Source organism: Plectrocnemia conspersa, unplaced genomic scaffold (genome assembly GCF_051122295.1).
Source record: "Plectrocnemia conspersa isolate PC_06_02 unplaced genomic scaffold, ASM5112229v1 ptg000009l, whole genome shotgun sequence".
Lineage (NCBI taxonomy): Eukaryota > Metazoa > Arthropoda > Insecta > Trichoptera > Polycentropodidae > Plectrocnemia > Plectrocnemia conspersa.
Window position 1 is genome coordinate 3,337,619 of NW_028277173.1, and position 27,979 is coordinate 3,365,597.

A 27,979-nucleotide genomic window follows, 5' to 3' on the forward strand; every position below is an offset into this window, starting at 1 on the left:
AAATACGACGATTATCGCACATGGCAATAAATGGGGAAGTTTTAAATGTTTCATATTTATATACTTTAAATTAAAAAAATAATCAATTTCCATTTTCAATAAACTGCTATCGTTAATTTTCCGATGAAAGTACATATTCATTTAATCTCGTAGTTTAACTATCGAGAGACCGAACTATTTTTAATCGAGCGTAGAACGATAACAAGCTATGCCTTTTTGTCATTGTTTATGCACGCACACAAATGCATTTCTTACGAAGACCCAATGACGTCAAGCACGCGCAGGCTCTCAAACTAAATATATTTTCTTACATTTTTTCTTTACAAATAACAATATTAAAAATTAAATGAAATTACTGTAGGGGGCCTATTTATATGTTTTCATTTTTGTTTATTATAACCAGAACTTGGCGGCACTCTGGTAACGGACACTCTTCTCGTGATAACTGGCGGGTTCGCACGAGGATGCGGGCCCGCGTACCGTCCGGTCATACATTTAAGTTTTAACATGCAACTGTAATAATATTCAATAAAAATATTATGCAAAAGTATTCATGAATAATTCTATCGCTGACTTTTTCGATTTATGCAAATAAACGTTCTACTGTCGTTCAATTACAATTTTTATATAAAATCTACCGATAGGAGGCGTATGAAATACATTCGACGGCATCGATCGTTGTTTTAGCACTCAAAATATTTATGTATCCATATCTTATAGGCAAGGAAAGCCATAATATTAATGAGCTCCATAAATATTTTTAATGGCCACCGGCTTGTCGCCCATACGCAAGAATATTCACGAGCAAAACTTGGCGGCACTCTGGTAACATTAGCGTAAAGGACACCTTCTCGTGGCAACTCTGGCGTGTTCGCACGCCGGTGTGTGCCTCGAGCACCGTCTGGTCACGCATTTAAATTTTAACATGCAACTGTAATCAAATCACAATAAAAATACTACTGCAGCGGTTCAATCTGTGTCTAATTGCCACCCGTCACCTCCCGTCGCCAAAAATAATACATTTATCTATATATAAATTAAAATAATACTAATAAATTTTAAGAAAGTAAGAGAAAGATATTTTAAATATGTACTTGTACTAGCTGCAGTTGATGCTCAGTCGAGTAATTTGTTACCATTAATATTAAAAATATACGAAAGAATATGCTTACATTTTAGAATCACATTTAATTTTATTTTTACAATACAATTAGTACAGAAAGTTCAACAAAACTTGTAATTTTTGTCGCACTGAACTTATAATGCACATATAATATTATATCAGTGAAACTGTTGAAATCATTCTTGATGATGTAGAATTGCTTATTTCAGTTGAAAACAAAGTGACATTATATGGCACATTAATTAGAAAATCTCTTTTATTTCTTTCAAAGAAGGTAACAACAGTAAAGATGGTGATATTTTGTGATATATTTTCGAGTGATTATATATTTTAATGCTTCTCCACATCTTTCACATTCAAAGTTTAGAACATCACTGAGTATACAGTCTAAAAATTAATGCTGTTACACATTTATCACATCTTATGGGATATAATTTTGTATGAAATTTATATTTTAGTATAGTGCATTGCCATGAGTTTGCATATGATGTAAAAAGCTTCTTTTATGTTTAAATGACTTATCACATTTTGTACATTCAAAATCACAAACACCGCTATGAGTTATCATATGATTTGAGAGTTTGTATTTATATTTAAATGCTTGTCCACATTTTTCACATTCAAAGTCACGAACATCGCTATGAGTTATCATATGTCGTGAAAGATAAACTTTACGTGTGAATATCTTTCCACATTTTTCACATTTAATGTCACAACCGTTACTATGAGTTTGCATGTGTAGAGAAAGAATAAATTTTGATTTGTATGCTTTTCCGCATCTTTCACATTCAAAGTCACTTGTATCTCTATGAGTTATCATATGTCGTGAAAGATATACTTTACGTTTGAATGCTTTTCCACATATTTCACATTTAAAGTTACAAACATCTCTATGAGTTTGCATATGTAGTGAAAGAATAAATTTTGATTTGTATGCTTTTCCACATTTTTCACATTCAAAATTACGAATATCGCTATGAGTTATCATATGAACCAAAAGTGTTTTTTTATTTTTTAAAGCTTTTCCACATTTTTCACATTCAAAGTCACGAACATCTCTATGAGATCTTATATGTAGTGAAAGAACGGATTTTGATTTAAATGTTTTTCCGCATTTTTCACATTCAAAGTTACGAGCATCGCTATGAGTCATTATATGACATGATAGTCTATATTTACATTTGAATGCTTTTCCACATTTTTCACATTCAAAGTTACAAACATTGCTATGAGTTAACATATGCACTGTGAGTGTTTTTTTACTTTTTAAAGCTTTTCCACATATTTCACATTCAAAGTCACAAACGTAGCCGTGAGTTAGCATATGTTGTGTAAGATGTTTTTTACATTTGAATGCCTTTCTACATTTATCACATTTATTTTTATTAAAATCACTATGCACACGTTGAACTCTAGAACAACTTTCTGTTTCTGGTTTCTAAAATTTAAATTTACTTTATTAGTAAAATTGTAAATATAATAATATATATGAAATAAATTCTATGTGGTTACTTTTGTGATGTTGTAAATTTGGTGAGATAAATCGTCCACCCCTATAGCATTCACCTTAAGCACATCTTTAACATCGTGTAATTCTGAAATCATATTATAATCAATAATTAAAATATAGCAGAATGTAGTAGTATACTGTATGATTAATTATGTCGAACCTATTTCGAGTTTGTCATCTACGACGTCTAAGCATCTATCGTTGATGCTATCGTATTCGATCTTTACGTTTAGCAACTTGAAAAGAAGACACTAAATAAGATCACATACATTAGAAGTGTTGTATATTACGTTTAATTACCTCGAATTTACATTGATTTGTGTCAACGGAAGTAAATGTTTCTTCGTCGTATTCTATGTCAGCTTCTGCAAAGGTGGAGTTGAATAATTACTGGGAATATATAATTATCTAGTAAAAAAATTAGCTACGTGTGAAATATGTCATTAGCAAGGCATTATTAACAAACAGAAAATATTTGGACAAAAATTCTGTATAAATATTTTTTTCAGGTTTATCTCAGTTCGGGGAGTAAAACTGTTTCCAAACCAAAACCCGGCCATGGACCAGCTTTTGCTGGCCCTAGGCCTATAATTCTCTATCATAAATTAGTTTAGATTTTTATGTATTAATGTCACTTTCGTAATTTTCAATATATAGAAAAAGACATTTATTTTCAATGAAAGGTTGAAAACAAATACCAGCGGATATGCGATTAGGTCCTACATTTTTTAAAAAACACTAGCTGGAATAAAATCAAGACCTCTTGATTTTTTCGTACTTAATTTCCCAAAACCATACTGTAGGTCAGAAATGGTTAAATTATCAATTAATATACATTTCTGTGTATATATTTTCAAATAGTTGTTGCCTGGACCTGAATTTATCTGAGTTGTATTGAAGAAGAAGCTTTTAAATAAATCGTTTCGTCACCTTCATTCTGTTTTATTTTAACAAATCTGTGTTTCGTTGTTCACGTCAAATTAACGAGGTTCCAACAAATTTGAGAATCGTTCACTATGTTCAGCTCAATATTATGTATGTAGTGTGTACCTTTATTAATTTATTTTTGGTGTTTTCTCAATGAACAGAACAATTTGTAGTAATGATATGAATTGGTTTTCCTCCAAAGTTTATGGAATGAGTCCAATAATTTAACAGTAACAATAGAAATAATGTTTTATTATTCAATTACGTGAGTTTGATAAGAGTTAACCACGATGGAATATTATTTGAACACATTAAATTAAATCTAGACCGGAACTGAGCAAATATTGTTTCTAAAAAATATATTATTGGGTAATAATTTAGAAAACTGTTTATCTTGTCCCAAATCTATTTTTTGGAGGTCAATCGTAGGACCTCTTTTAATTACTATTTTTACCAGCGATTTCTTTGCAAAGAATGTAATAAAAAAATATATAACAAGATTCTCTGGTAAAAATCAGTCGAGTGCTTGGGCTTAATCCTGAATTTCAGACTAAGTTTAAGGTGACCAGATTTTTAAAATATCTAAGGATACTAAAAATTATTTTTTGTTCGAGGAGGATAAATTGTGGGAGCTAAAAAAATGTTATTATGAAATTTTTGTTTAAAGGCCATCTCCAAATTTTTTTTTAGATGTACAAATTATTACAGGATCTCAAAAAAATAAAGGTCATTTTGGAAATGTTTGTTTAAGGAGGACGTCTGGTCAAAATATTCAAAAATGCTTCAAATCCAACAAAACATCTCTTCAGAATTGCGAAAAAACTGTTTGTTTTGTCTGCAATTTGATAGACTTCAAAGTATTCAATAGAATCTGTATTTATTTAAAAATGAGTAGTAAATCTAAATCCACAATAATAACAATAAATAACTAATTATTGTGTAATTAACTATAATGCATGCATATTTTTATTTATTTTTTTATAAAAAAAGTAAAAAGAGATTAATTAATAACTAGGTAAAACATTATACAAGGTATATAATTTACTAGTTACTGTACAATAGGTTTCGTTATTAACTGATAATTTCAGTAAGAAGTGATATTATCTGTCAATTTTTATTATAAATTCTTAATTGCGATCAGTAAAATATATTATACCGATTTTGATAAACGCCATTGTAGCTGTCTAGTTGACAGTTCATAAGTAACGTTTGGTCTTAATACGACGAAGTGTCGAGCATGACGGAAATTAAAATGTTTCAGATGTACAATACCTGGCCATATTATTAGACCCATGCAAAATTTTGGATTTTTCCCCTCAAATGGTCTATATCTAAGCTGTTTTTTTTATATTTTTTTTTTAATAGCATTAGTTATTAAAAAAAATCTAGTTTAGGGGTGAGAAATAATAAAATATATTTTTAAATTAAAATAACAATCTACAAAGCATTTTGGGGCTATATTTTTAATATTTGGTATGTCATTCTTTTGCTTTAATAAGTGACTGAATTTGCATATGTATGCTTTCATTACATTTTTTAATTGTTTCTTGAAGGTTCCAATTATGATTCCATTCTAAAATCATCTTGATTAGCTCCCTTTTCATGGTTATTGAAATTTTAGCAATATTCTTCTTCAAAAGCTCCTAAACACTCTTGATGGAGTTCATATTAGGCGAGTTTCCTGGTCAATCTAACACTTTGATGTTTTTATCCTGCAGAAAAGCCGCGATACTATTAGTTTTATAACAATGAGCACCAGGCTCGCCTCCAGGAAACCGTTATTTAGGACATAAAGGAATGCATAGACAATGTATCAAAGCACGCTCATTTATCACGTAATTATTACCCTCGTAATGATCAAAGAATCTATACCATTTTGTGCATTATGGATTAAACAAAAAATACGCTATCGGGCGACAAAAAAAAAACACCACTGATATTCGGAATGTGTTTACTTAGCAAATTTTACTCTTTCTAGGCGTGGACATATTTCTGTAATCGAATATACAAGCACAATAATTAGTTGACTGATCTCTACACTGTTGTGATCCGCTGGAGACGTCTCAAATCAACGATACAAAAGGTCTGACTCTAGGAGAGACGAATCAGGGAGACGACGCTCAGAAGGTATGATTCCTCCGCCAGCGTTCGGAACAAATAATATACAACTACCCAATATATCACTCTGATATATGCACTTTAAGTGAATAAATTATTGTCAGTTTTCTGGCTGCAAAGCCCTTCGGCCGCAAAACCCGAAATAATAAAGTGTTTTAAATTCTTTTCCATCATTTCTTTTATTTACAGCTTAATTAATAAAACAAATTCAAAGATAATATGTATACAAAATAAAAATTTCAAGTTTTAACAAAGTATAAGACATTATAAATATGTTTTTATATACTACAATATTATTAAAAATATACGGAAACAAATTTTTACTTCTTAAAAACTTTCATTTTATTTTGATTACTAAATATACTCAATATTTAAAGTTCAACATGATTTGAACTAGTTTTTATAATTTTTGTCGCACTGAACATACGATGCATATATGAGTAAAACTGCTGAATGAATTTAAGACAACATAAAATAGCTTTCGATTTCAGTAGAAGGCAAAGTGACAATATGTGGCACATTAATTGGAAAATATTTTTTTTTGTATAAGTCATTTTAGTTTTAAGTAAATCAGCAATTGTAAAAACGGTGATTATATAAAAAAAATTCACATTCAAAGTCGATAACCTTGTTGAGTTGTAATATGGCCTTAGAGGTTAGTGTATTTTGATGATATTCCATATTTATTATATTAATTTTGAATGAAAGTTGTCTTTTAGTTTAAGGTGCTTCGCCATGATTTTGCATATGATATAAAAAGTTTTTTTTGTGTTTAAATGATTTTTCACATTTATTACATTTAAAGCCACAAGCATTGTCATGAGTTATCATATGGCTTGCAAGTGACTTTGTATTTTTAAATGCCTTTACACACGTTTTACACTGAAAGTCACGAATATCGCTATGAGTTACCATGTGTACTGCAAGTGTTTTCTTATTTTTAAATGCTCTTCCACATTTTTCACATTCAAAGTTACGAACATCGCTATGAGTTATCATATGACTTAAAAGGCTGTATTTACATTTGAACGCTTTTCCACATGTTTCACATTCAAAGTCACGAACGTCACTATGAGTCATCATATGATTTGAAAGTCTGTATTTAAATTTGAATGCTTGTCCACATTTTTCACATTCAAAATCACAAACATTGTTGTGAGTTAGTACATGACGTGAAAGAATGCTTTTTGTTTTAAAAGCTTTTCCACATATTTCACATACAAAGTCACAAAAATCGCTATAAGTTTGCAGACGTTGTGAAAGATGAGATTTTATTTTGAATGCTTTACCGCGTTCAAAGTCAAGAACATCTCTATGAATTAACCTATGTCGTGAAAGATAGCCTTGACATTTGAATGTTTTTCCACATTTCTCACATTTAAAAGCACAAACATCGGTATGAGTTATCATATGCGTTGTAAGGCTTTTTTTATGTTTAAACGCTTTTCCACATTTTTCGCATTTAAAATCGCAAACAACCCTATGAGTTTGCAAATGTAGTGCAAGAACGGATTTTAATTTGAATGCTTTTCCACATGTTTCACATTCAAAGTTACGAGTAACTCTATGAATTTGCATATGTAACGAAAGATCGGATTTTGATTTGAATGCTTTTCCACATTTTTCACATTTAAAATCACGAACATTGCTATGAGTTATCATATGCACTGCAAGTGTTTTTTTATTTTTAAAAGCCTTTCCACATTTTACACATTTAAAATCACGAATATCGCTGTGACTTATCATATGCACCGAAAGTGTTTTTTTGTTCTTGAATGCTTTTCCACATTTTTCACATTCAAAGTTACGATCATCGCTATGAGTTTGCATATGTAATGTAAGAACAGATTTTGATTTGAACGCTTTGCCACATTTTACACATTCAAAGTTACGAACATCACTATGAGCCATCATATGACTTGAAAGACTGTATTTACATTTGAATGCTTTTCCACATATTTCACATTTGAAGTCACGAATGTCGCTATGAGTTATCATATGCACTAAAAATGTTTTTTTATTTTTTAATGCTTTTCCACATTTTTTACACTTAAAATCATAACCATCACTATGTTGTGTAAGATAATTTTTATCTTGCCACTCATTTTTATAAGAAACTTTGGAACTTTTATCTCTGTCAGGTTTCTAAAATTTAAATTTAATTCATTATTTATATTGTACATAAATTACACATAAATCAAATTCCATATGACTGTTACTTTTGTGATGTTGCAAAGTTGCTGGGATAAATTGTCCACCCCAATAGTATTTACTTTAAGCACATCTTTAACATCATGTAATTCTGAAATCATATATAATAGTTATCAATAAGCCAAATATATGGAAATGTATCAGTATACTGTATTAACCACCTCCCGGTCACACTAATTTTTTAAAAATGACTTAAAAACATCTGTCACGGACCCATCCTATCCTAAGCAACAGTTTAAAATATTTAAAAATATTCGTACAAACTTAATGTTTAACAAAAAAGGCTGTGATAATTTTTTCAAGAAATTTGCTAATTTTTGAGATCACAATTAATCACAAAATACAAATTTTCGAGTTAACTCAGGTATGACCAGGAAGAGGTTGAGTATGTCTAACCAATTTCGAGCTTGTCATCTACGACGTCTACACATCTTTCTTCGCTGCTATCGTATTCGATCTTTACATTTAATAACTTAAAAAAAATAAATTAGTATAATCTTTAACAAGTGTTACATATTACATTTCAGTACCTCAACTTTATATTGATTTGTGTCAACGAAAGCAAATGTTCCTTTATCATTTTCCATATCAGCTTCTACAAAGACGAAGTTTAATAATTATAATTAATATCTAATTAGCTAGTAAAAAAATTAGATACATATGAATCGTGTGTCATTGATTAAAACAATAGGTTTTGATTCAGTATGATAATATTTTTAACTTAAATTAATTGCACAGAGAAGTGATATTAATTAATATGCAAAACCCTTTAATTACATTTTTAATTATTATCCGAAAAATAAAATAATAAAATGAATTATACCGATTTTGACAGACGCCATTGTAACTGTGTTGACTTGACAGCTTATAACTAACGTTTGGTCCAAATACGATAAATGGTCGAGCATGAAAAACTGGGAGAGAAAAATGTTTTAGATAAAAATCAATAAATTAATGATAATACAAAAAAAAATATTAATTCAAGTTTAAAAGGTGCTTTTAAATTCACGATCTTGCGTTTATATTATTGAAAGTTATTTTTTGCTTATCTTTTTTTTTTTAATAGTATTAGTTATCGAAAAAAAAAACTAACGTTTAGCGCTGAGAAATAACAAAAAATATTTTAAAATTAAAAAAACGGTCCACAAGGCAGCTTGCGGTTATATTTATAATATTTAGTATGTCCTAATTTTACCTTATTTTCGACTAGGCATATTTTCTATACATTTTTCATTTGATTCCTAGTATATTTGATGCATAACATGGTAACTATTCTTTAGCGAACCGCGGTGGGTGTCGGGTGATCGGCGGGGCTTCGTCCGTCGATTAAATTTGTCATCATATATTTATATATATGTATATATAAAATAACATGTAACTAATTAGTAAGCATTCAATAAAATACTACTGCAGCGGTACAATCTGTGTGTAATTGCAACCCGTCACCATCCGTCTGCTAAAGATATATTTCTTTAATGCTCATTTTTTAATATTTTACACACATTATCACAAATCACTCGTTTAAGTGCATACTACAAATAAGATGTTGCTCAATCTAATATATGTGAATTTATTTTAACGATTGTCTCAGAAAATTTAGCTGCGAGACAGAAGCATGTAAAACGGGTAAAATAAAATCTACACAAATCACATAAATACTCACATACACAATACATTATTTATTCGATCGTTGAAGTTGCAAAGATGATGACCCCAACATCGGATGTCGAAATATTAGTACGAAAGATAGGGTAAAAACGTGTGATACACATTTTTATCCAAGTCCCAAAGTCAGGTATCGCCATTAATTCAGTTAATAATAAATATAGCTTCGTTGTTTAATCTGATAAAGGAATACAATAAACCACTATTTTACAGATTGATAGCAGATTTTTAAAAATATGCTTAAATAAATTTACATTAATAATTTTGATACATCATACGTGTTATATGGCTTTAAAGTTAGTTCAAAATTTCTATCTCCGATTCCATCCTTCTTTATATGTTTGACATTAACGCCTCTATATGTAGAATTATTTAGTATTTTTTTTTGCTGAATTAAACACAAATTTATTATCCCAAGACTTTACGGCAAACGTCCTTTTAAATTTTATCAGTTGTTGAATATTTTGGTCAGGGACTAAATCAGTCAATCGTCAAGCAGGTGAGACAAATTAAAATATCAAGAATTTCTTACTTAAGCTTCGACACAATTTTGAGGAAAAAATCGCATATTTCTTGCTGCTTAAAAGTAAAATAGTATTACCATATAAAATACGATTTTAATTAATAATAAACAAGTTATTATTATAATTAGTCTTTTATTTCATACTATTGTATATTTACAACTCGGCAGTGATTGGAAATAAATGATCTAAATATTTGGGATTGTCAAAGGACTGTAGTGACTTCGGTCTTGTTTTGTGACGGCTCCTGTTGGAGCTCCTTGTAGATCTCTTGGACCTGGTTCTAGTAAAATCGGTGATATCTTCCGTCTGATGAGATGTCCCAGCCGCTTGGTTCTTTAGTGGTCTAGACACGGTCAAATGAGTCGGGGGAGATCCCTTTTTCGCAATGGTCACGTCATATTGTACACGTGGATCGAGGACGGAATACACGTGATCCTTCTCATTGTCCACTCTCGTCGAGTCCTGTAAGGGAAAATTTATATTACACCAAGTTGTAACAAGATTAATCACGATTTCCTATTAATTATTAAAAAAATGTATAACCCTGCTGTTAATCATGCATGTGAATTATTTTGTATATTGGTGGGTATTAATAGAGATATTTAACCGACGTGCAAATTGAAAGAGTGTTTTTTGGAGCACACGCACACGTGTCACACTGTGGTTGGAGGTTGCAGGATCAGTGCTGCCCTTCGCACCTTGAGGGCATCAGGGGAGTAGACCCTGGTTGAATACATTGCGTCAGCGGGCAATCCTTCAGATTTGTCCCTAAAAGTACAATAGATTTTGTCTTGCATAATAATGTATTAAGTCCTAAGAAGCGTTGATATTGATCTGCCCGGTGAGTGCTTAACAATTTGAATATTTATTCCAAATGAACTGGACGTTCTATAAGAGTTTGATGGACCACAGTAAATTATATTTATTGCTCTTCTAAATATTGCTTATATACTTAGTATAATACTAGTACAACGTCTTTAAAAGAAATCCACCGAAAGCTTCCAGACAGACCAATATCAAAATTTCAGCACATTTACTTACTCTTCTAAATCTGAGGCAGTAAATTCAGTTTTATCTAAAATAAATATTAATTATTATTTTAATAAAATTTAATGGTAAAACTTATTTAACATACCTTTAGTATTTCTACACTTTCTGAGTATACAAAATATCACTATAACAAGTACAATGATGACGACTCCAGCGCCAGCCAGTGGTGCTAAAGCAGCATTTTCTAAAGCAAATCCTGATTATATTAAATATTTTGATACTCATAGCTTTGTCACACATTATTTAATCTCACCATGCAATAATAATCTAGCTGCGTGTGCGGTAGCGCCCCTCTCATTTTCCACACGAAGTAGATAGGTTCTGGCATCTTGGCGTTGAGTTGCTGTTATATGTAAAACATATAGAAAACACGCTCCTTGTCTAACTGCTTCAGCAGATCTGTATCGTCCTGGAGAATTAAGATTTATTGATAATATACTTTTTAAAGCCTTGATCTTATTGTATTATATACCTATTTGAGCTGGAACTGTAAGCGTGAGACTCCCCCAATGCCAGGCAGCTTTTCTCGGAGGAGGTTCTGCACAAACCAAAGCAGTTATCCTAGCATCTGATCCAAGGCGAGCTTCAGAAGGCGAATTGCCTTCTCCTTCGCCTTCACCCACTGGAGGTCCAACCACAGCCAACGTGAGAGAATCTGCAGTGTGCCACCTCTCACGTCCTCCTATTGTATTGGTTGCGGTGCATTTATACGTTCCTTGTTGTCTATATGTAACATTATGAAGAACTAATATTGGTTCTCTTCCTACTGGCATTCCACCCTCCACATTAGTAGCTTCAAGAGGTCTAGAATATGATCTTCATTAAAACGATTGATTACGTAAATACTTGACAATATACATACGCGTGAGTCCATAGGTATCTTGGTTGAGGATTTCCTTCAGCTCTGCACTCTAAAGCGACTCTTGTGAAAAGGGTGGCTTGCACTGCAGGTTCTGGACCAACCCAAATAACTCGAGCTGGGTCTTTAATTTATTAATATTAATTTATATTGATTAATATACATATGTAAACATATCCATGTAATTGATAACTTATATGTACTTACATTTTATATCAACATCGACGCTAACTGGTTCTGATTCTCCAATGGAGTTCTTCGCCATGCACGTATACGTTCCTGTATTATTTTTAACGTCAATGCAGCAATGTAATTAAACATGCATACTACTAAACCAGAATACTAACCAGAATGATTTCGCGCTAAAGGAGCTAGTAGTAAAGTGTCAGTTGGTGTTGAAGATGGCAAAGGGCGTGGCGACGTTCTTGTCCACCAAGCAGAAGGTGATGGATTGCCTTCTGATTTACATCTTAATGCTAGAGCTCCACCACTACCTTCTTCTAAAGAATCCATGCCTTCTGCGCCAGATATGCTTACAATTGGCGGAACTGTTTTTGATGAGATAGATGTTATTGATTCAAGCAAGTTGCTTGTTTGAGGCATTATTTTTATTTTGTACTAACAAGTAACATCAAGTATGGCTGTTGCATCTTTGTAGCCAGGATCTGGATATGCTGCATGTGTAGCTCTGCAAGCTAAACGACGACCGTGATGCGATCTAGTACCAACCACTTCAACTGCAGATCTAGCTGCCCAGACTCTAGGTCTCTCGACTTCTGAAGCGTTCGTCTGACTCCAAGCGGTTAGTTGTTCGTCGTCTATTAATGATATTTGAGTCTTAAAGATGATGAAATTCTATATATTAAAGTGTATCTTACCTAAGAACCACGTTATTGCAGCTGGAGGATTACCATATCTCGATTCGCACAAAACGGATGTTCGTATGCCTTGAGCTGCTGAAAGAGAACGTCCTGGCGGTAATGGTACGCCACTTTGCAAAAGTCTTGGTGGTTGCGGTGGTACGCGTACTGATAGAGGAGCTGGTATGCTCGATAGTGCATCCTATGATATATTAATGTTACTAGTATATTATAATTAGAATAGTAAAATACTGAATATGTTATTACTTGAGCATCATAAGCACTAGCCGTGACTTGACACTGCCATAATCCATCGTCTAGTTGTAAAGAAGCAGCTCTGACCCACAAAGAACAGTCTTCTCCGCCGCCAGACCCACCGGCTGCACCTCCAGCCCATTCGTATTTCCCAGCATAAGTTCCCACTGGCTGTAATCGTTGCCAAATCAATATTGAAAGCGTGAAAACGGTTCGCGGACGATTAAGCACGGTTTGGAAGACATCCCACGGAAGCAAGCTTTAACTTTTCTCATTCACTATTTTTACGGTTCATTGCAATATCCGGCCGAATGTGCCACAATGGTATCTACCATTTTGAGAGGGTGTGGTCGAATTCTTGTAGTATGCGTTGATTTTTATAACCTTTATTAGTTTTCAATGGAGTTATTAAACTAGAGTTTTTCTAGACGTATATTCTTTTTGCAGTGAAATAATTAATTTTTAGATCATCTTATGAGATGGCAACAATCTTCTTGCAAATAACGTTTAAATCTACTCACCTTATTGTCTTTTTGCCATGAGCACGTCCCACGACGATTTTGAATCTTACAATGCAACATAATGTCTTTTCCTGGGCTTACTTCCGTTGCTGACGGAATCTCGATGAATTTTTGTGCTCCAACTGTGTATAAATAAAAAATACACATATTTAAACAGAAAACGTTACAAGTCTACATTGTTAAGCCATTATATAATATAAAATAATTTGTTCTAAATATATTATTATATAGTTTACACTAAGATTAGTAAATGAATATTTGATCGCAAATAAAGTACTATCTATACATTTTTAGTGTTTTTAACAATAAGAGTCGAAACTTTGTATTAAAAACGAAACATATCACAAGAGACTATATTTCGTACTAAAGAAATAGTTTATGTAATACATTTTATCTTTTGACATGCAAATTTTTATAATATTATATAAAATACACAACTATCAGTAAAAATATCTTTTCTATGGAAGTCAAAAAAACGAAAGATGTTCCATTTATTAAAAAAGTTTTCTCCTCATTAAAAATTTGAAATTTTTGATTTACTTTTTATTTATTTATTCGTAATTTGTAATTAGTAAAACAATCCATAAATGTATTTATCAAATGTATCAATGATTGTAAGAAATTATGTTCATTTAAAAAATATTTATTTAGATTATTTGTTAATGGAAATTACTATTTTATTAAAATTTGTAACACTAAAGAAATGGGCAGTCAATTCCAGCCAAATGTAAATGTTGTATCCTAGTCATCACCTGCATCTTAATGCAAAGGCAAATGCAGATTTTTTCTAAAAATAAATAAAAATGAATGCGTATCGAATAATCTAATCTTTGTTTTTTTATGTATTTAAAAAGGGATATACATATATGTGTGTCTATATAAAATATATTTAATCCAAAATGAAAAATATTTTTTATCAATCCATTTTAACCTTAAAAAAACAGTTTTTTTTATAAATACGTGTACATACTCTTAAAAATAAATATGTATGTGTACATACTCGTATGTTGGTTTGAGTTTGATACAATGTATCTCGAGAAAAACAAGAAAGGTGTTGGACATTAGACAATACTTTTATGAATTTGAATATTATAAAATTAAACAAAAAAATGATATTTTCTGTTCTTTAAACTAATTCTTAATTAAATAAGGCTCGTACTTTTCGGTTCAGAATTTATATTAAAAAGTCAGAATTTATCGGTTAGAATATAGTGTAAGTTCGACTTACGAGTGACTTGGTTTATACATAGTTTTTGGGATACAAGCAAAAATTTTTTTTCAAACTTGTCCAACAGCTTTGGTGCGAGCGATTTATTTCATAAATTATTTCTAAAATAAATCATTTATTGCCCACTTATATTCATTTATAATTCGATCGTTCCCTATTTTTATTCTGACCGTGTGTTATTTTTATTCTTAGCAACTTTTATTCTGACCGTGAATTATATACATATTAAATAATGGCAATATAATTGAAATATTTGTTGTATATGGCAACACCAATGCAATTGAATTACGGAACAGATAATGTCAAGACATGTAAAATGTCATCTATTATGTATTCAAATATGAACCGCTTAATCATATTTATATTTTCATATTCATAGACATTAATTTAATTTTACTACATTTAAAAAGAAAAAAAACCAGTTAATTTTTGTCGCTGCTTAATTGTTACCAACTTGAACAACTACAAAAATTATCATTTTTTGGCCCTAATGTGTTATATTGTGTCTATAAATATTTACAAAAGATGATATATTTATTAAATAAAAAACATTTAGAAAATATAGTGCCGTTTTTAAAATTATTGATACATTCAAATATAAAAATTATTATATTTGCGTCACTAAAATTTTGTACCTAATGTGATAATAAATAAAATAATTAACGTTAATATGTAATAAAATTAATTTAATCAACTCTTGTTTTCATTAAAATTACGTTTTGTTATCAGACCGACTATTGCGTTTATCGACATTGAAAGCAATAAGTAAAAAAATCGCAGCTTCTCGCGTGCGTTATGCGAAAAGCTTTCGTCATTGTGATATAAAATGGGGGGAAACGTGCGTATACAAAAGAGAAAGAGGAGTCGTTGCCTCACAATACCGATGTTCATTATAGATATTCATCGCAGATTTTTTATTGCATACACCGATCGAAACATTGTTGGAACAATGCACCGGAAAATTAGATAGTATAGCACGTATTTAAAAATTGGTAATTTGCACAATAATGATTAGACGACGATTTATACATACATATATAAATATTTTATGTACCGAATTACAAATTTTACAGAGCAAGGAATTCATCTTTGCGTTCTCCAAATTTATAATTTATTATTAATATACTTAAAACAAGATGTAATTATATAAATTTAAATAAAATAAGACAGACTATTTTAAAAGCACAAACGAATTAAATGTAAATATTCTAATAATTCTCAAATGGCCAAAGTCAAAGCTAGTTCTGGGTCGAGTTGATTTATAATTATTTTTATTTTCTCGCTCTCTAAATCAAAATTACTATTGCTTCACAGAGTTGTGTTTTTCATTAACTTAAATAAACCCAGGCCTCGTATAACACGGTCATATATTTCCACAAAAACGCCGTGCTATACAAATCCGTGTTATACGAAGTTTGAAGTTCATACAAAAATTTGCGTTTTGCGGTTTGCGTTCCAAGAAAAAATCTAAATTAGTTAATACCCTTTATTTCTTAAATAAACAATAAAAAAATATACATTTTCTTATTTATCGAATAAAAATTTAAAATGTAACATTTAATAGATTATTCATTTATCATCGCTATCACTTAAAATTCTATATGCTCGACTCTTTTTTTAAGATCGGTTGTAAGTTTTCATCAACAGAGGACTCTGGAGTATTTTTGGATTTGACCTTTTATATTTTAATTTATATATATTATATATATATTTGCTAAGTTCTCAATTATTCGTAGTTTGCTACTATTCGAATATTGAATAAAATATGGATGAAGTATTCGAATATATTTTCTCAGTTTTTACCGATATTAATTTACTTAACCAATAATTGCAAAATAATTAATTGCCTGTAAGATTAATTATTACTCCAGAATTAAGATCAACTGCAATTTAATTAATTCAGAAAAATTGAAGTGTATGTATATACAATAGCTGATTGAAATAAAATATTTGCGTCTTGAGACAACAAATACAAAAACGTAACACAAACTTCATAACAATTTGTGACACACACCTGTTTTTTAGATACGTTAAACGATAATAAATTGAGGGCTTTTGCGACATTTTGTTTTGTTGAACGAACAAATTCTGCGAATTTCGTTCATAGTAGATACACCACAAATATTTTTCGAAGGCATAAAAGCATTCTTTTGTTGAGAAGAAGCGTATCATTGTTTCGCATTGCTAAACAAAATAAAGGTGCATAAAGTACCATGGATTTTGGAGCAGCACAAGTTACTCGAGTATATTGAGAGAAAAAATGACTATATGTGTTGCTCAAGAATACAAATTGTGTATTTTAAGATTTTTTCAAATTTCATTCGATACAGTATAAACGAATGTTCGATTAATTATAGTTGAAAATCAGGCGAATAATTCGAATAGTCGAATATTCCATTGAGAAACCTAGTAAGTAGCTTGTGTATTTGACGTAATTTTATTGTGAAAGTTCTAAGATCTTGTCTGGGCATTTTTATCTCTTAGAAATCGATATTACATTAATTGATTACCTCTAACTATATATATATATTTGAACCACTTCTGGATTTTACTTGCGATTACAAGATCCAGGATTGGTTCTATTATGATATAATTATAATTCCGATAGATTATCACTGAATTGGTTTTCTAGATTTGCCTAATCTCACTGCTAATTATCGTGACGAAGGAATAAAATAAAATCGAACTACTTTGTTGAAGTTGTTATTGATTGAGTTTTTCTCATTATAACGCATTGGGATAATACATGTCATGTTGCAAAGAATGATTTACAATAAGTAAATAAATAATAAAGGTGTAATATTTTTTCATTCATATTTTCAGCAATTATCTGATTTTTTTGTTCGTCTATTTAACTAGCCTATTTTTATGCAGAAATCGTTAAATATAAATTCTTGTTCACAGTTAAATACGCAAAAATTTAGCGCTGCTCGGCAACACATTAAGCAACTAAGTACTAATTTATACAATGTTTTTGGCCATTTTGTATTATATTTTTAGCTTCGAATTTGTCAACTAATCGACAGGTAACCTACTTTAAAATATAACTAATTAACGAATATAAAATTTTCTATTGATAAAATAATGTATTTTATAGAATATATCTAATTTTGCTACTTTTATAACAAAGGATCTCATTTTTGTTATTCAGTGTCCAGCGGTGCGTATAGTAATTTGGAAATTTTCAATTGTATTATACTAATGTTTTGCGAAATTTACTCTGCTTTTAATGAATTTCATCAAAACAAATAAGGTAAATAAGCACTTACGCGTTAGATGAAAGACGAAGGACAAAATCCATATCCATTCGATGCTACGACGTCCTGTTCTGCAACGCGACATCCTCAATCTCACTATTAACTTTGAGTCTCATAACTGTTAATACACTCACACCAGCACTAGATTTCTTTTGACTAAGTCTTTGACAAGTTTTTTCCGCGGCGCACGTTCAACAGTTAGCCAACGTGCGCTATGACCAAGTAACAGTTTTTCATTTTCGGTTCTGGCGAATGACTATCCCCCACACCGGAACTACACTCGACGGCGCGCAACCAAACTACACCTTTGTACCTATGTAATTTACCTGTACCGATCTTCAAATGTATGTGTGTGTGACTCATATGTGTAACACGCTCACCTTTGTGTGGCGGTACTCAAAATTGGATCCCCCTCTAATGACGCTTTGGGTGCGTGACGGATTTTTAGACTACTTGGTTATGTCGCATAATGGTTTACGCATCCTCAGTCGTCTTAATTTAGGTCTACGGTATTCAAGTACCAAAAATAACGATACGTAACGAAAATATGTAATTCATGAGAAATTGCAATAATGACAGTGCTCAAGATTTTTGCTACAAATATAAAATTATTAATGTGCACTCGGGTCTCTTTTTATGCGGTCCATACGTTCCATAGAAAAATGCATAAAAAAAGACTTGACTACGTATGAAAATTAAGGTTACATTCCATAATTCTCTAAGACCTTATAAAAATAAATCAATGAGTTAAAATATACCGAAACTTGCATTAAACAGTTTATTAAATTTCAGAAAAAAAAAATCCTTCGAAAATGTTTGTTCATATTTTTATAAAAAAGTTTACAGTCCTTTCATCTCATTTTTTTAGAACTATCGTCGCTATATGAGTGTTCGTCATGATTTATGAACTGGTTCGAAATTACTTTCATCATTAGAAGAGATAATCAGCCCATCAGAGCTACGTCCCGAAGATTAGCCTTAACTTGGCGTGTTGATTTTTCTACTTCGACAATATAATCTCTTTGCGATGGATTTGCTATTTTTTGTACATTTCGTGATATTCAGATATACAATTCTGAAGCTCGCGTTGAAACTTGAAAGCTCGTTCAGAATTATCATACTTTTTAAGGAAATGCTTTGTCAATTTACTACAAAGTTGAAGACGTTTTTCGTTTGAAATTTTCGTTTTTTGGTTCTTCGACGATATCTAGAGTTATACTAATAATATCATTGTTATTCAATACCTCAAGTAATTCATCGACATCATTTTGGGTAAATGTATTAATACCTTCCCCACTAATTTCAGGTGCTAAATAAATTATTTTCGTTGATATTGTCGATGTTTGATTGATTTAATTGACTGGGTCACATTTCGGGCCAAATTGCTTTCCAACAAAAATTTAAAGTTTGTGACTTTATTTGAGAGATAGCAAATGCAACATGATTTAAACAGCCCAATATGTTTTCCAAATGTTAGTTACTGTTAATGACTTATTTCGCAGATCGATAAGTGCTCTTAATGTAATATCTTTTGGAAGTAGAAATTATGCCTTGATACAATGGTTGGATGATGCTTGTTGTGTTGGGTGGAAGAAATTTGACCAAAAGTGATTATTTATCAATAAGGATAAACTAGACAATGTTTCCTTTAAATAACACGTAAGGATTCTCCGGTTCATTGAATGAATATTTCTGTGTTACGAAACGGTCACGGGAAACAATATATCACAGGAAGACAAATATAACTGTAAGGCCACAATATTCAACCTACGAGATATCCATAAAATAAATGTTACTTTCTAAAGGCGTATACTTATTTCGTTGTTCTAAGAAGCGAGTGCAACGATTGTCTGGATGATCGCTGCATGAGTGTTATTGGTTAGAAAGCTATGGTTTAATAAAAAAATTGGATTGGCCAGACAATCGAGAGTAGGAGAAGCACCACAAAAAAATATGCTGTCTTCCGCCGCCGTCACGACCAGATGTTTCCAGAGTGCCGCCAAGTTTTGGCCATAATAAATAAATAGACAAATAGGTACACGCAGTACGATATTGACTACTGATTATTTTTATTGTACTAAAACTGAAAATGTATTGTTTATATCGTATCTTACGTACGATATTCGCGCCATTGGCAAATATCCCTTTGTCAATCTACGGCCTTGCTTCTACCACTTCGCTTCTGATTCGGAATAAGTCGAGTATCGATCGCAATGACCTTTAAGCAGACTGAGAAAGTAATTACTTTCTTTAAATCAGATTAGATCTAGCTCAGAAGAAGTTGTGGATCAAAAAGTTGAATTTAAACTTTGGAGTCTACGTGACGCAAGACTTAATAATCGTTTGTAAATGATTAAATATTAAATGATTTTTTCAGCATAATGTTACTCTTTAAAATGCTATTTACAACAATAATAAAATTACACCGGAAATTAATATATACATAGATTGTTTTTTAGAGCCTATAATTGCCAGTTTATTACATTTCAATATTTATTGAAAGTAGGACTTTATAAAATAAAATAATAAGGAAAAAGTTGAATTAGAAAGTAATTTTGATTGCCCTATAGTTTTGAAACTTTCTTGAGGAAAATATATCAATCTTTGATTAAAATCATAAGGTTAACATTAAGATTTTCAACAAAAGATAATATGTAAAACGTATTATTTTCATAGCTTATCTGCTCCTAGTTTTATTTTGATGTTATTTATGAATTAACATGTATGAAATAAAACATTTTAAAAGCATATTAAAAGATTTTATTCTTATCTCCTATAATAGTGTAACATAAAAAAAGCAAATTAGAAAAAAAATAATCTCCAACCTTAAAAGTGGTCTAGATAAAAAAACTTAGATAACTTAATTATAAAAAAACAAAATTATAAACGTGATGTATATAATTTATAAAACTAATAATTAATATCCTCAATCTTATAACATGTTATGTGTTACATGAACGTCTCTGTTTGGTTTAACAGCAATCTCATCTTGCAGCAAAGGATCTTTTTCAATTGGGTCAGTATCAAATTCCAACGGCAGCTCTAATTTGCATCTTTTCTTTTCATCGTCCTCTTCTTCTTTTACGAATAACGGTTTTTCTATAACTTGATCATTTTCACGTGACTTTTGTTGTGGTTCTCTTTTAATTAATATAGATAGTGGCACACACTTTACAATACCGACTGTATGATTTCCGTTTATAACAACCTTTGGTTTTGATGTAGCGTTGCAGAACGTCGGTGTTAGCTTCCACTGGACTCTTTTAGCTTGTCCTTTAAGCCACTGTTCTATAACTTTATTGGATAAGCGTTTCAATAATACACTACAGTTTTTCATGTCACTAGCAGATTTCTGTTTATCTTTTAATTTCTTTTTCTGTTTCTGTTTAGTTTTAGATTTGGCAATTTTGATAACCAGAGTGCTCTTTTTAGTGTTAGGCTTGATTACGCTCCATTGCTCATTTGTAGGCGTTTTTTTAACCTTTTTCAGTAATTTATTCACAACTTCAGATTGTTCCAATACTACTTTGCATTCTAAAATTTTAGTCTGGTCAGGTTTAGGTTGTACTTTATTATTTGCCGACATTCCTTTTCGTTTAGTTTTCAAAGCAATTTTTAAAGCCCAAGTCTTCTTCTTAGGCTTAGAGTGTATAACATTCAAGTCCTCTTCATTATTTGAAGACAACGCTTTACGTTTAGTTTTAAGCATTTTATTTAAAGGCAATGTTTCGTTTTTGTACTGTTTTGAGTTCAAATTTTCGTCATTATTTGTGGCTTTAGTCAAATTTTCGCCATTATTAGTCATAGCTTGTACTTCTTGTTCAAACGTAAGTTTTGTTTTCATCCGACTTTTACCAATTCCCTTCCTTTTGACTTTGTGTTTTTCATCAGTCATCCGCTTACTCGGCTCTTTGGCTGTCTGTAGTCGTTTTTTTTCAGCAGCTTTACGATGTTCTTCTTTCCATTTGGTTTTTAAAGCCACACGCTGTTCTTTAGTCATGTTTTGTCTCTGGAGTCGTGTACGTTCATATTCGGCTGTGCGGTCTCTGCGAGTGCTCGCCCACAAACGTTTCCGTTTCTTTTCGGCTTCCTTCTGCTCCTCTGACCAATTGGCTCTAACCATCCGTAAATAGTCTGCCTTTTTTCGCCTCATACTTACGAGTTGATCTTCGGATAACTTTTTCAGATATCTATCGCGCATAACTTTACGCTCCTCTTTTGACATTTGACGCTTTTTTTCCAATTCGGCTTGACGCTTCTCTTCGCTCCTGTTCAAACGATACAAGCGATTTCTTTCTCGTTTAACCGCACGTTGCTCTTCATTTAGTTTCTTGTAGTAAGCGCGATTCTTTTCCTTCAAAGTTGAAACTTTCTCCTCGGACAAATTTGATCGCCATTTATGATATTTTCCATTGGCTTGGGAGGTTTTCTCGTCGATTTCTACCGTATGTTCATCTATACTCCTTTCATTTTCAATTAAAAATACTAATTCTGGATCTATTCTTAATTCCATACGAGATTAATATAAATATATATTGACATACTTTGCTATAAACCTTATTTTGAATATCAAACGCTCTCCGTTTCTATCTGACATTTGTCGGATATTATTGCCAGTGTGAAAAATATTTATACTAGTTTTTGTTATATTAATAAAGTTAATAAAGTTTTAATCTAACTACTATTATTATAACGATGGTTTATATTTATTATTTTAAATCAAATTTTAATTATTTTATAAAATTGTTTTATTTTTTGTAAATAATATTATTAAAATATAAAAAAATATTTATGCAACGTGAACGTTTTTAAATTAAAAGTAAATTATTCAATAAATCAAAATCTACATAATTTCCAAACGACCATCCGCATAAATACCGATTGCTCACGCATTCCACCTCATTCGTAATTACGTTATTTTGATTTACATTTAACGTTATCATTAGCGCCGGATGACAATTATCTTTCGGAACTAATGTGAATTCGCTCTTAATTACTAAACAATTATTAACATTTGTATAAATTAAATCTAATTTGTCACCAAAATTATTATGGTCACAATATATTTATGGCAATATTGGCGCCAACGTTCGTAGGTAAATCAAAATCGTCCAAGATGATACATTTTTTCTGCAAACCATATTCAGACTCCGCCTGAATCTTATGTAAAAACGCGGCAATGATGTATTTTAGTTGATTCGGCGGAAAGTACAGCACGCATTTAACTATTGAAGCTCGTTTCATCTCGACAAGGATCCAGAGATGTTGAATACCTTTTCGAAGCCTCCACTCTTTAAATGCACATCCAGATGGCCATAACTCTTGGTGCAGAACCTCTTTAAGTTTACATCAGGCACTGCAATGTTGGACGCATAACTTGTGCTTTTTATTACGATTTTTGGGGCTGACACTTCACACGAAGGGAGCTTCGTCCCAGATCATGCGGGACAGTGCTGGATTTTAACTCCATGATCCGCACGAATATATGCTCCGGAAAATTTTCGGAATTAGAGATTTGTATATTATCAAAATAAATTAAGTTTATGTTATATTTTTATGTGCCATTTATATATATGTATATTTATGTTTTATTATGCCTAAAACTTGGCGGCACTCTGGTAACACTGGCGTGACAGACCTCTTCTCTAGGCGACTCTGGCAGGCTCGCATGCCAGTGCGGGCCCCAATGCACCGTTCACTATATATAATAAACAAACAACATGTAACTTCAAATCGTCAATAAAATACTACTGCAGTGGCTCAATATGTGTCTAATTGCCACCCGTCACCTCCCGTCTCTAAATAATAAAAATTATTATTACCAACAATTTATATTTTTTGATGTACAAAAACTATATTTATACAAAATAAAGTATATTTTTTTGTAGGTAAAAGTTTATTGCCTTTGACGTGGATTTTTTACTTCTGAGGAATGATAGTTGTTTTTTACGCTCTGCTAATAGTCAAAATTCGGTTTAGCTGTACTTCATATAAATTGTAATATTATTTTCTTATTGTTTTACTTAAAACGGCTGTTTCTAATATGTCTTAGCGGCCAACAGCAATTCGTATTCAAAAAACTCGCAACCCTTCTGTCGTCCCCATTGAAAAACACCAATATAACTTTTGTCATGTGTAGTATCATAGTATTACAATATACATACATTAGACGTGTTATATATATAAATATTTCATATTATTAGTCATGTGATTTGGTATTTTATATATTATTTTTATTAAATAACATATTTTGCATATTCATTTTCTATAACTTATGTCATCTGTTATTTTATATAGTATTATTTTGTTTTATAGATTAGTCACTAGTAGAATTATGTAACTATTTGTCGTTCGCTATTTATTATGAATATAAAATTCCATATAATGTAATATAGGATTTTTATCATGCGTTATTTTATAGTAAAAAATATTTTGTTTTTTTATATAAAATAAAATATATCCAAAAATCAAACTTTGCACTTTTTTAAATATATATTGTATGTGTATGTTTTTTTACTATTCCAATTTTATGTAAAATTGAACAAAATTATGAAAAGTGAAATAAAATGCTTAACCTGTAAGCCGCCCTTTACTACCATTGGTATCATGATTTGACAGCGATAATTAGACGATATTCAAGTCGCTGTTTTGTAGCTTTTTAATTGTATTAAAAATTTGGAAAATTCGTCTGCCCCTTATGAATGTTTCAATAATTCGTACGCAGTGATTTGTTTAAATGCAGAATTACATACTGCTTCTATTTAGATTAGACAATGTCTTATTTTTTAAGATAGCGTTATTTGATTAAAACTTGTAAAATTTGTTGGTGTAACTATAAAATACTTTTTATAGGAAATAAATACAAAAACTGCCAGTTCACCAAAATTTTATTGTTTTTAATATTCACAAAAAAAAAATCGAAATTACCAACTTTATAACAAACTATAACTCTTATTATAATTATTACATTCTTATATAAAATATAATATTGATTGATTTTTTTTTGTTTTATTTTCGTGTCACATAAAAAAGTCTTGCTTCTCTTAACATTTTTTCTTAACTTTACATGTCCGTGTCTTTCAGGTATATGTGAGTTACAATAAGATCATCCGGTTCAATGGCAAAATCAGCTTCAAGCAATGGGTCTAGTTCGATCGGGTCAGACATGAAGTCCAACGGCAGCTCTGGGTCTTCTTCATTATCCAAAAACAGTTGATTACTACGTCGATTGTTTGCACGAGTGTTTGGTTGTGGTGGCTTTTCCAATAAAATGGATAGTGGTACGCACCTTATCTTACCAACTGGAGGCTCATCATCTATAATCTCTATCGGTTCTGGAGCAAAGCGGCGGTTCTTCGGTATTGGCTTCCATTGGACTCTTTTTTCGTGTTGTTTTATATTCTTAAAAACGTTAGATTTGGGAATTTCGGTAATTGTTGAAGCATGTTTGATTATGTTTCTTTCATCCTTTGTAGGAGATTTAATAGATCTTCTGAGTACTCTTTCTGAGTACTCTGCAGATCTTCCGATTACTCTTTTTTCAATTTTAGTTCGAGTTAGTACTACCTTGCAGTCCATCATTTGTATCAATTTGGTTTTAGATCGTACTACCCTGACGTCCTCTTGATTTTCGTTATTATCATCCGAAGCTTTTTGTTTAATCTTGGGCGGTTTATCAGAATACAGTGTCTTCTTTTTACATTTACGTTGTTCAATGTTTGAGTCTTGTTGGTTATTTGCGGAAAATTCTTCACGTGCTTTTCTTATAGGCAATGTTTTCTTTATAGGTCGAAATTGTGCTACGTTCAAGTCTTTGAGATGTTCAGACCATGTTCTATGTTTCTTTTTTAAAGATGTCTTTTTTATGGGTTCAAACTGAGCTACGTTCAATTCTTTGACATATTCTGATAATTTTTTATTTTTCTTTTTTAAAGGCAATGTCTTCTTTTCAGGTTTAGTCATTGATGTGTTCAAGTTTTTTTTAACATAATCAGCTAATGTTTTATGTTTCTTTTTCTTTGATAATATCTCTTTTTCAGGTTGAGACTGTTCTACGTTCAAGTCTTTATTTATATACTCGGACAATGTTTTATGTTTCTTTTTTTGAGGCAATGTCTTATCCTCAGATTTAGATTTTGCTACATTCAAGCCTTTTTTGAGATATTCAGACAATGTCTTATGTTTCTTTTTAATATGCGATGTCTTCTTTTCAGGTTTAGACTGTGCTATGTTCAATTCTTTTTTGCCAGATTCAGACGATGTTCTACGTTTAGTTTTGATTTCTTTTTTAATAAGCAATCTCTTCTTTTCTTTAATTGGTTTGGATTGTGTTACGCTCAAGTTATCTACATTATTTGCATAAAATAAAGTTTGTTTAGTTTCGATTGCATTTTTTACATGTAATATTCTCTTTTTGGATTTAAACAGTGCAGTGTTCAAGTCCCTTTTTTTGTTTTCAGACGATGCTTTTTGTTTAGTTTTAGACGCTTTTTTTATAAGCAATGTTTTTTTAGGTATAGACTGGACTTCGTTCAAATCTTCTTCGTTATTGACAGACAATACTTTTCGTTTAGCTCTGGTTGATTTTTTTTTGGATATTTCTGTATTTAAATTTTCATCGTTATCCATAATATTCGGCAAATTTTCATCATTATTTTCTGTGGGATGTAATTTTTGTTCCCTTTTCAACCTAGCCTGTTCTCGTCTTCTTATATTTCTTGGAGTATCAGATTTTTTATACTTATCAGGATCTTGACGTAATCTTTCTTCGCGTGCTTTCATTCGACGTAACTTTCCTCTTTCGTTATTTTTGGCTCTGCGTTCTTCGGCAGTCATTGGCATCATAGGCTCTTTGAGCACCCGTCCTTGTCTCTCGGCTAATTTTCGATGTTGTTCTTTCCACTTGGCTCTCAGTGCTGCACGCTGTTCTTCAGTGAAACTCTGTCTCTTGATTCGCTCTTTTTTATTACGTTCTTCACGGTTCCTATGAGCTTTCACATACAAACGCACCCGTTCCCTAACGGCTGCCTTTCTTTCCTCCGTCCAACTTGATCTATGTTTCTTAGAGTAGTCTGATATTTTTCGCTTCATCTCCTCGCGCTTTTCATCTGTCATTTTTTGCAGATATTTAGCGCGATGTGCTTTTTGCTTCTCTATGGGTACTTTCCGTTTCTTTTCCAATTGAGCTTTACGCTTTTCTTCACTCATATTTAGGCGATACAAACGTTGTTTTTCTGTTTTCGCAGCTCGTTGCTCTTCTGTCATATTCTTGGCGCGTTCGCGTCTCTTTTCCTTTAAAACGGCAAGTTTTTCTTCGGACAAACTGGACAGCCATTTTCTACGTCTATCTATGTCTGGAGTTGGTTCAGTTATAATTTTTTTTTTTTTGATCTTCTTTAATGTTTTCATTTTAAGATAAATATACAGATTCTTGATTAAATTTCTATTATATTGTTTACTTCTCAACACCAAGCGGTTCACGAATATATATTTGACAGTTGGCAGACTTTGTTGCCAGTGTGAAAAATATTTTATGTAGAAACCAGATTGTTATGAACATCTTCTCTGGATTTTGGCCCTAAGGTCTGCGAAATTGGCCAACAACGTTTTGCTACATAAATACGTTTTAAAATTAAAAACTTAGTGCGCGTGTTTATTCCCCAAACATAATTGAAAAATTGCAATTTAACCGATGATATTTATGTAGCAAAACGTTTCTGATCACTTTTGCGGATATTAGTTTCTAACCGTGGCACCGATATAATTAACAAGTACTTAACTATGAAAAATAGCTTTATGTGCTCAAATAAGAAAGCCCTACTATGATGAAGTGCATTTTTAAGCATCATTCTAATTAACTTTTGAGAAAAAT

At 31.3% G+C, this 27,979-nt stretch overlaps 5 protein-coding genes across 18 annotated transcripts; all 5 read right to left on the reverse strand.

Moving 5' to 3' along the window:
- Positions 1-1,171: 1,171 nt before the first annotated feature.
- On the reverse strand, positions 1,172-4,776 carry LOC148231575 (uncharacterized). Its single transcript, XM_088193613.1, has 5 exons — positions 4,717-4,776; positions 2,934-2,998; positions 2,794-2,869; positions 2,636-2,718; positions 1,172-2,561 (listed from the first exon to the last, which is right to left on the reverse strand). Exons 1-5 carry the CDS (start codon positions 4,733-4,735, stop codon positions 1,578-1,580), a joined length of 1,227 nt encoding a protein of 408 aa, XP_088049739.1. The 5' UTR covers positions 4,736-4,776; the 3' UTR covers positions 1,172-1,577.
- A 1,062-nt stretch (positions 4,777-5,838) lies between these two features.
- On the reverse strand, positions 5,839-8,787 carry LOC148231576 (uncharacterized). 2 transcript variants are annotated; one of them, XM_088193626.1, is made up of 5 exons: positions 8,713-8,780; positions 8,420-8,484; positions 8,286-8,361; positions 7,898-7,980; positions 5,839-7,823 (listed from the first exon to the last, which is right to left on the reverse strand). In XM_088193626.1, the coding sequence occupies exons 1-5, from the start codon at positions 8,729-8,731 to the stop codon at positions 6,399-6,401; spliced, it is 1,668 nt and encodes a 555-aa protein (XP_088049752.1). In that variant the 5' UTR covers positions 8,732-8,780; the 3' UTR covers positions 5,839-6,398. The 2 variants fall into 2 exon arrangements, with proteins under 2 accessions (XP_088049752.1, XP_088049753.1); XM_088193627.1 differs by having other exon boundaries at positions 5,848-7,823; positions 8,426-8,484; positions 8,713-8,787.
- Positions 8,788-10,193: 1,406 nt separating this feature from the next.
- LOC148231577 (irregular chiasm C-roughest protein) lies at positions 10,194-18,718 on the reverse strand. 13 transcript variants are annotated; one of them, XR_015810850.1, is made up of 14 exons: positions 18,121-18,432; positions 13,624-13,745; positions 13,115-13,273; positions 12,866-13,049; positions 12,611-12,805; positions 12,335-12,535; positions 12,195-12,266; positions 11,991-12,111; positions 11,601-11,932; positions 11,382-11,537; positions 11,214-11,312; positions 11,120-11,153; positions 10,622-10,846; positions 10,194-10,540 (listed from the first exon to the last, which is right to left on the reverse strand). XR_015810850.1 is itself a non-coding variant. In XM_088193625.1 (14 exons), exons 1-13 carry the CDS (start codon positions 18,191-18,193, stop codon positions 10,732-10,734), a joined length of 1,863 nt encoding a protein of 620 aa, XP_088049751.1. In that variant the 5' UTR covers positions 18,194-18,718; the 3' UTR covers positions 10,194-10,540; positions 10,690-10,731. The 13 variants fall into 13 exon arrangements, 11 of the variants coding, with proteins under 11 accessions (XP_088049751.1, XP_088049745.1, XP_088049750.1 ...); XM_088193625.1 differs by having other exon boundaries at positions 10,690-10,846; positions 18,121-18,718; XM_088193619.1 differs by having other exon boundaries at positions 10,727-10,846; positions 11,214-11,324; positions 18,121-18,688.
- Positions 18,719-20,851: 2,133 nt separating this feature from the next.
- Positions 20,852-22,738, reverse strand: LOC148231578 (uncharacterized). Its single transcript, XM_088193628.1, has one exon. It carries the CDS (start codon positions 22,619-22,621, stop codon positions 21,041-21,043), a length of 1,581 nt encoding a protein of 526 aa, XP_088049754.1. The 5' UTR covers positions 22,622-22,738; the 3' UTR covers positions 20,852-21,040.
- Positions 22,739-24,977: 2,239 nt separating this feature from the next.
- Positions 24,978-27,690, reverse strand: LOC148231579 (uncharacterized). Its single transcript, XM_088192179.1, has one exon. The coding sequence runs from the start codon at positions 27,514-27,516 to the stop codon at positions 25,171-25,173; it is 2,346 nt and encodes a 781-aa protein (XP_088048305.1). The 5' UTR covers positions 27,517-27,690; the 3' UTR covers positions 24,978-25,170.
- Positions 27,691-27,979: the final 289 nt, after the last annotated feature.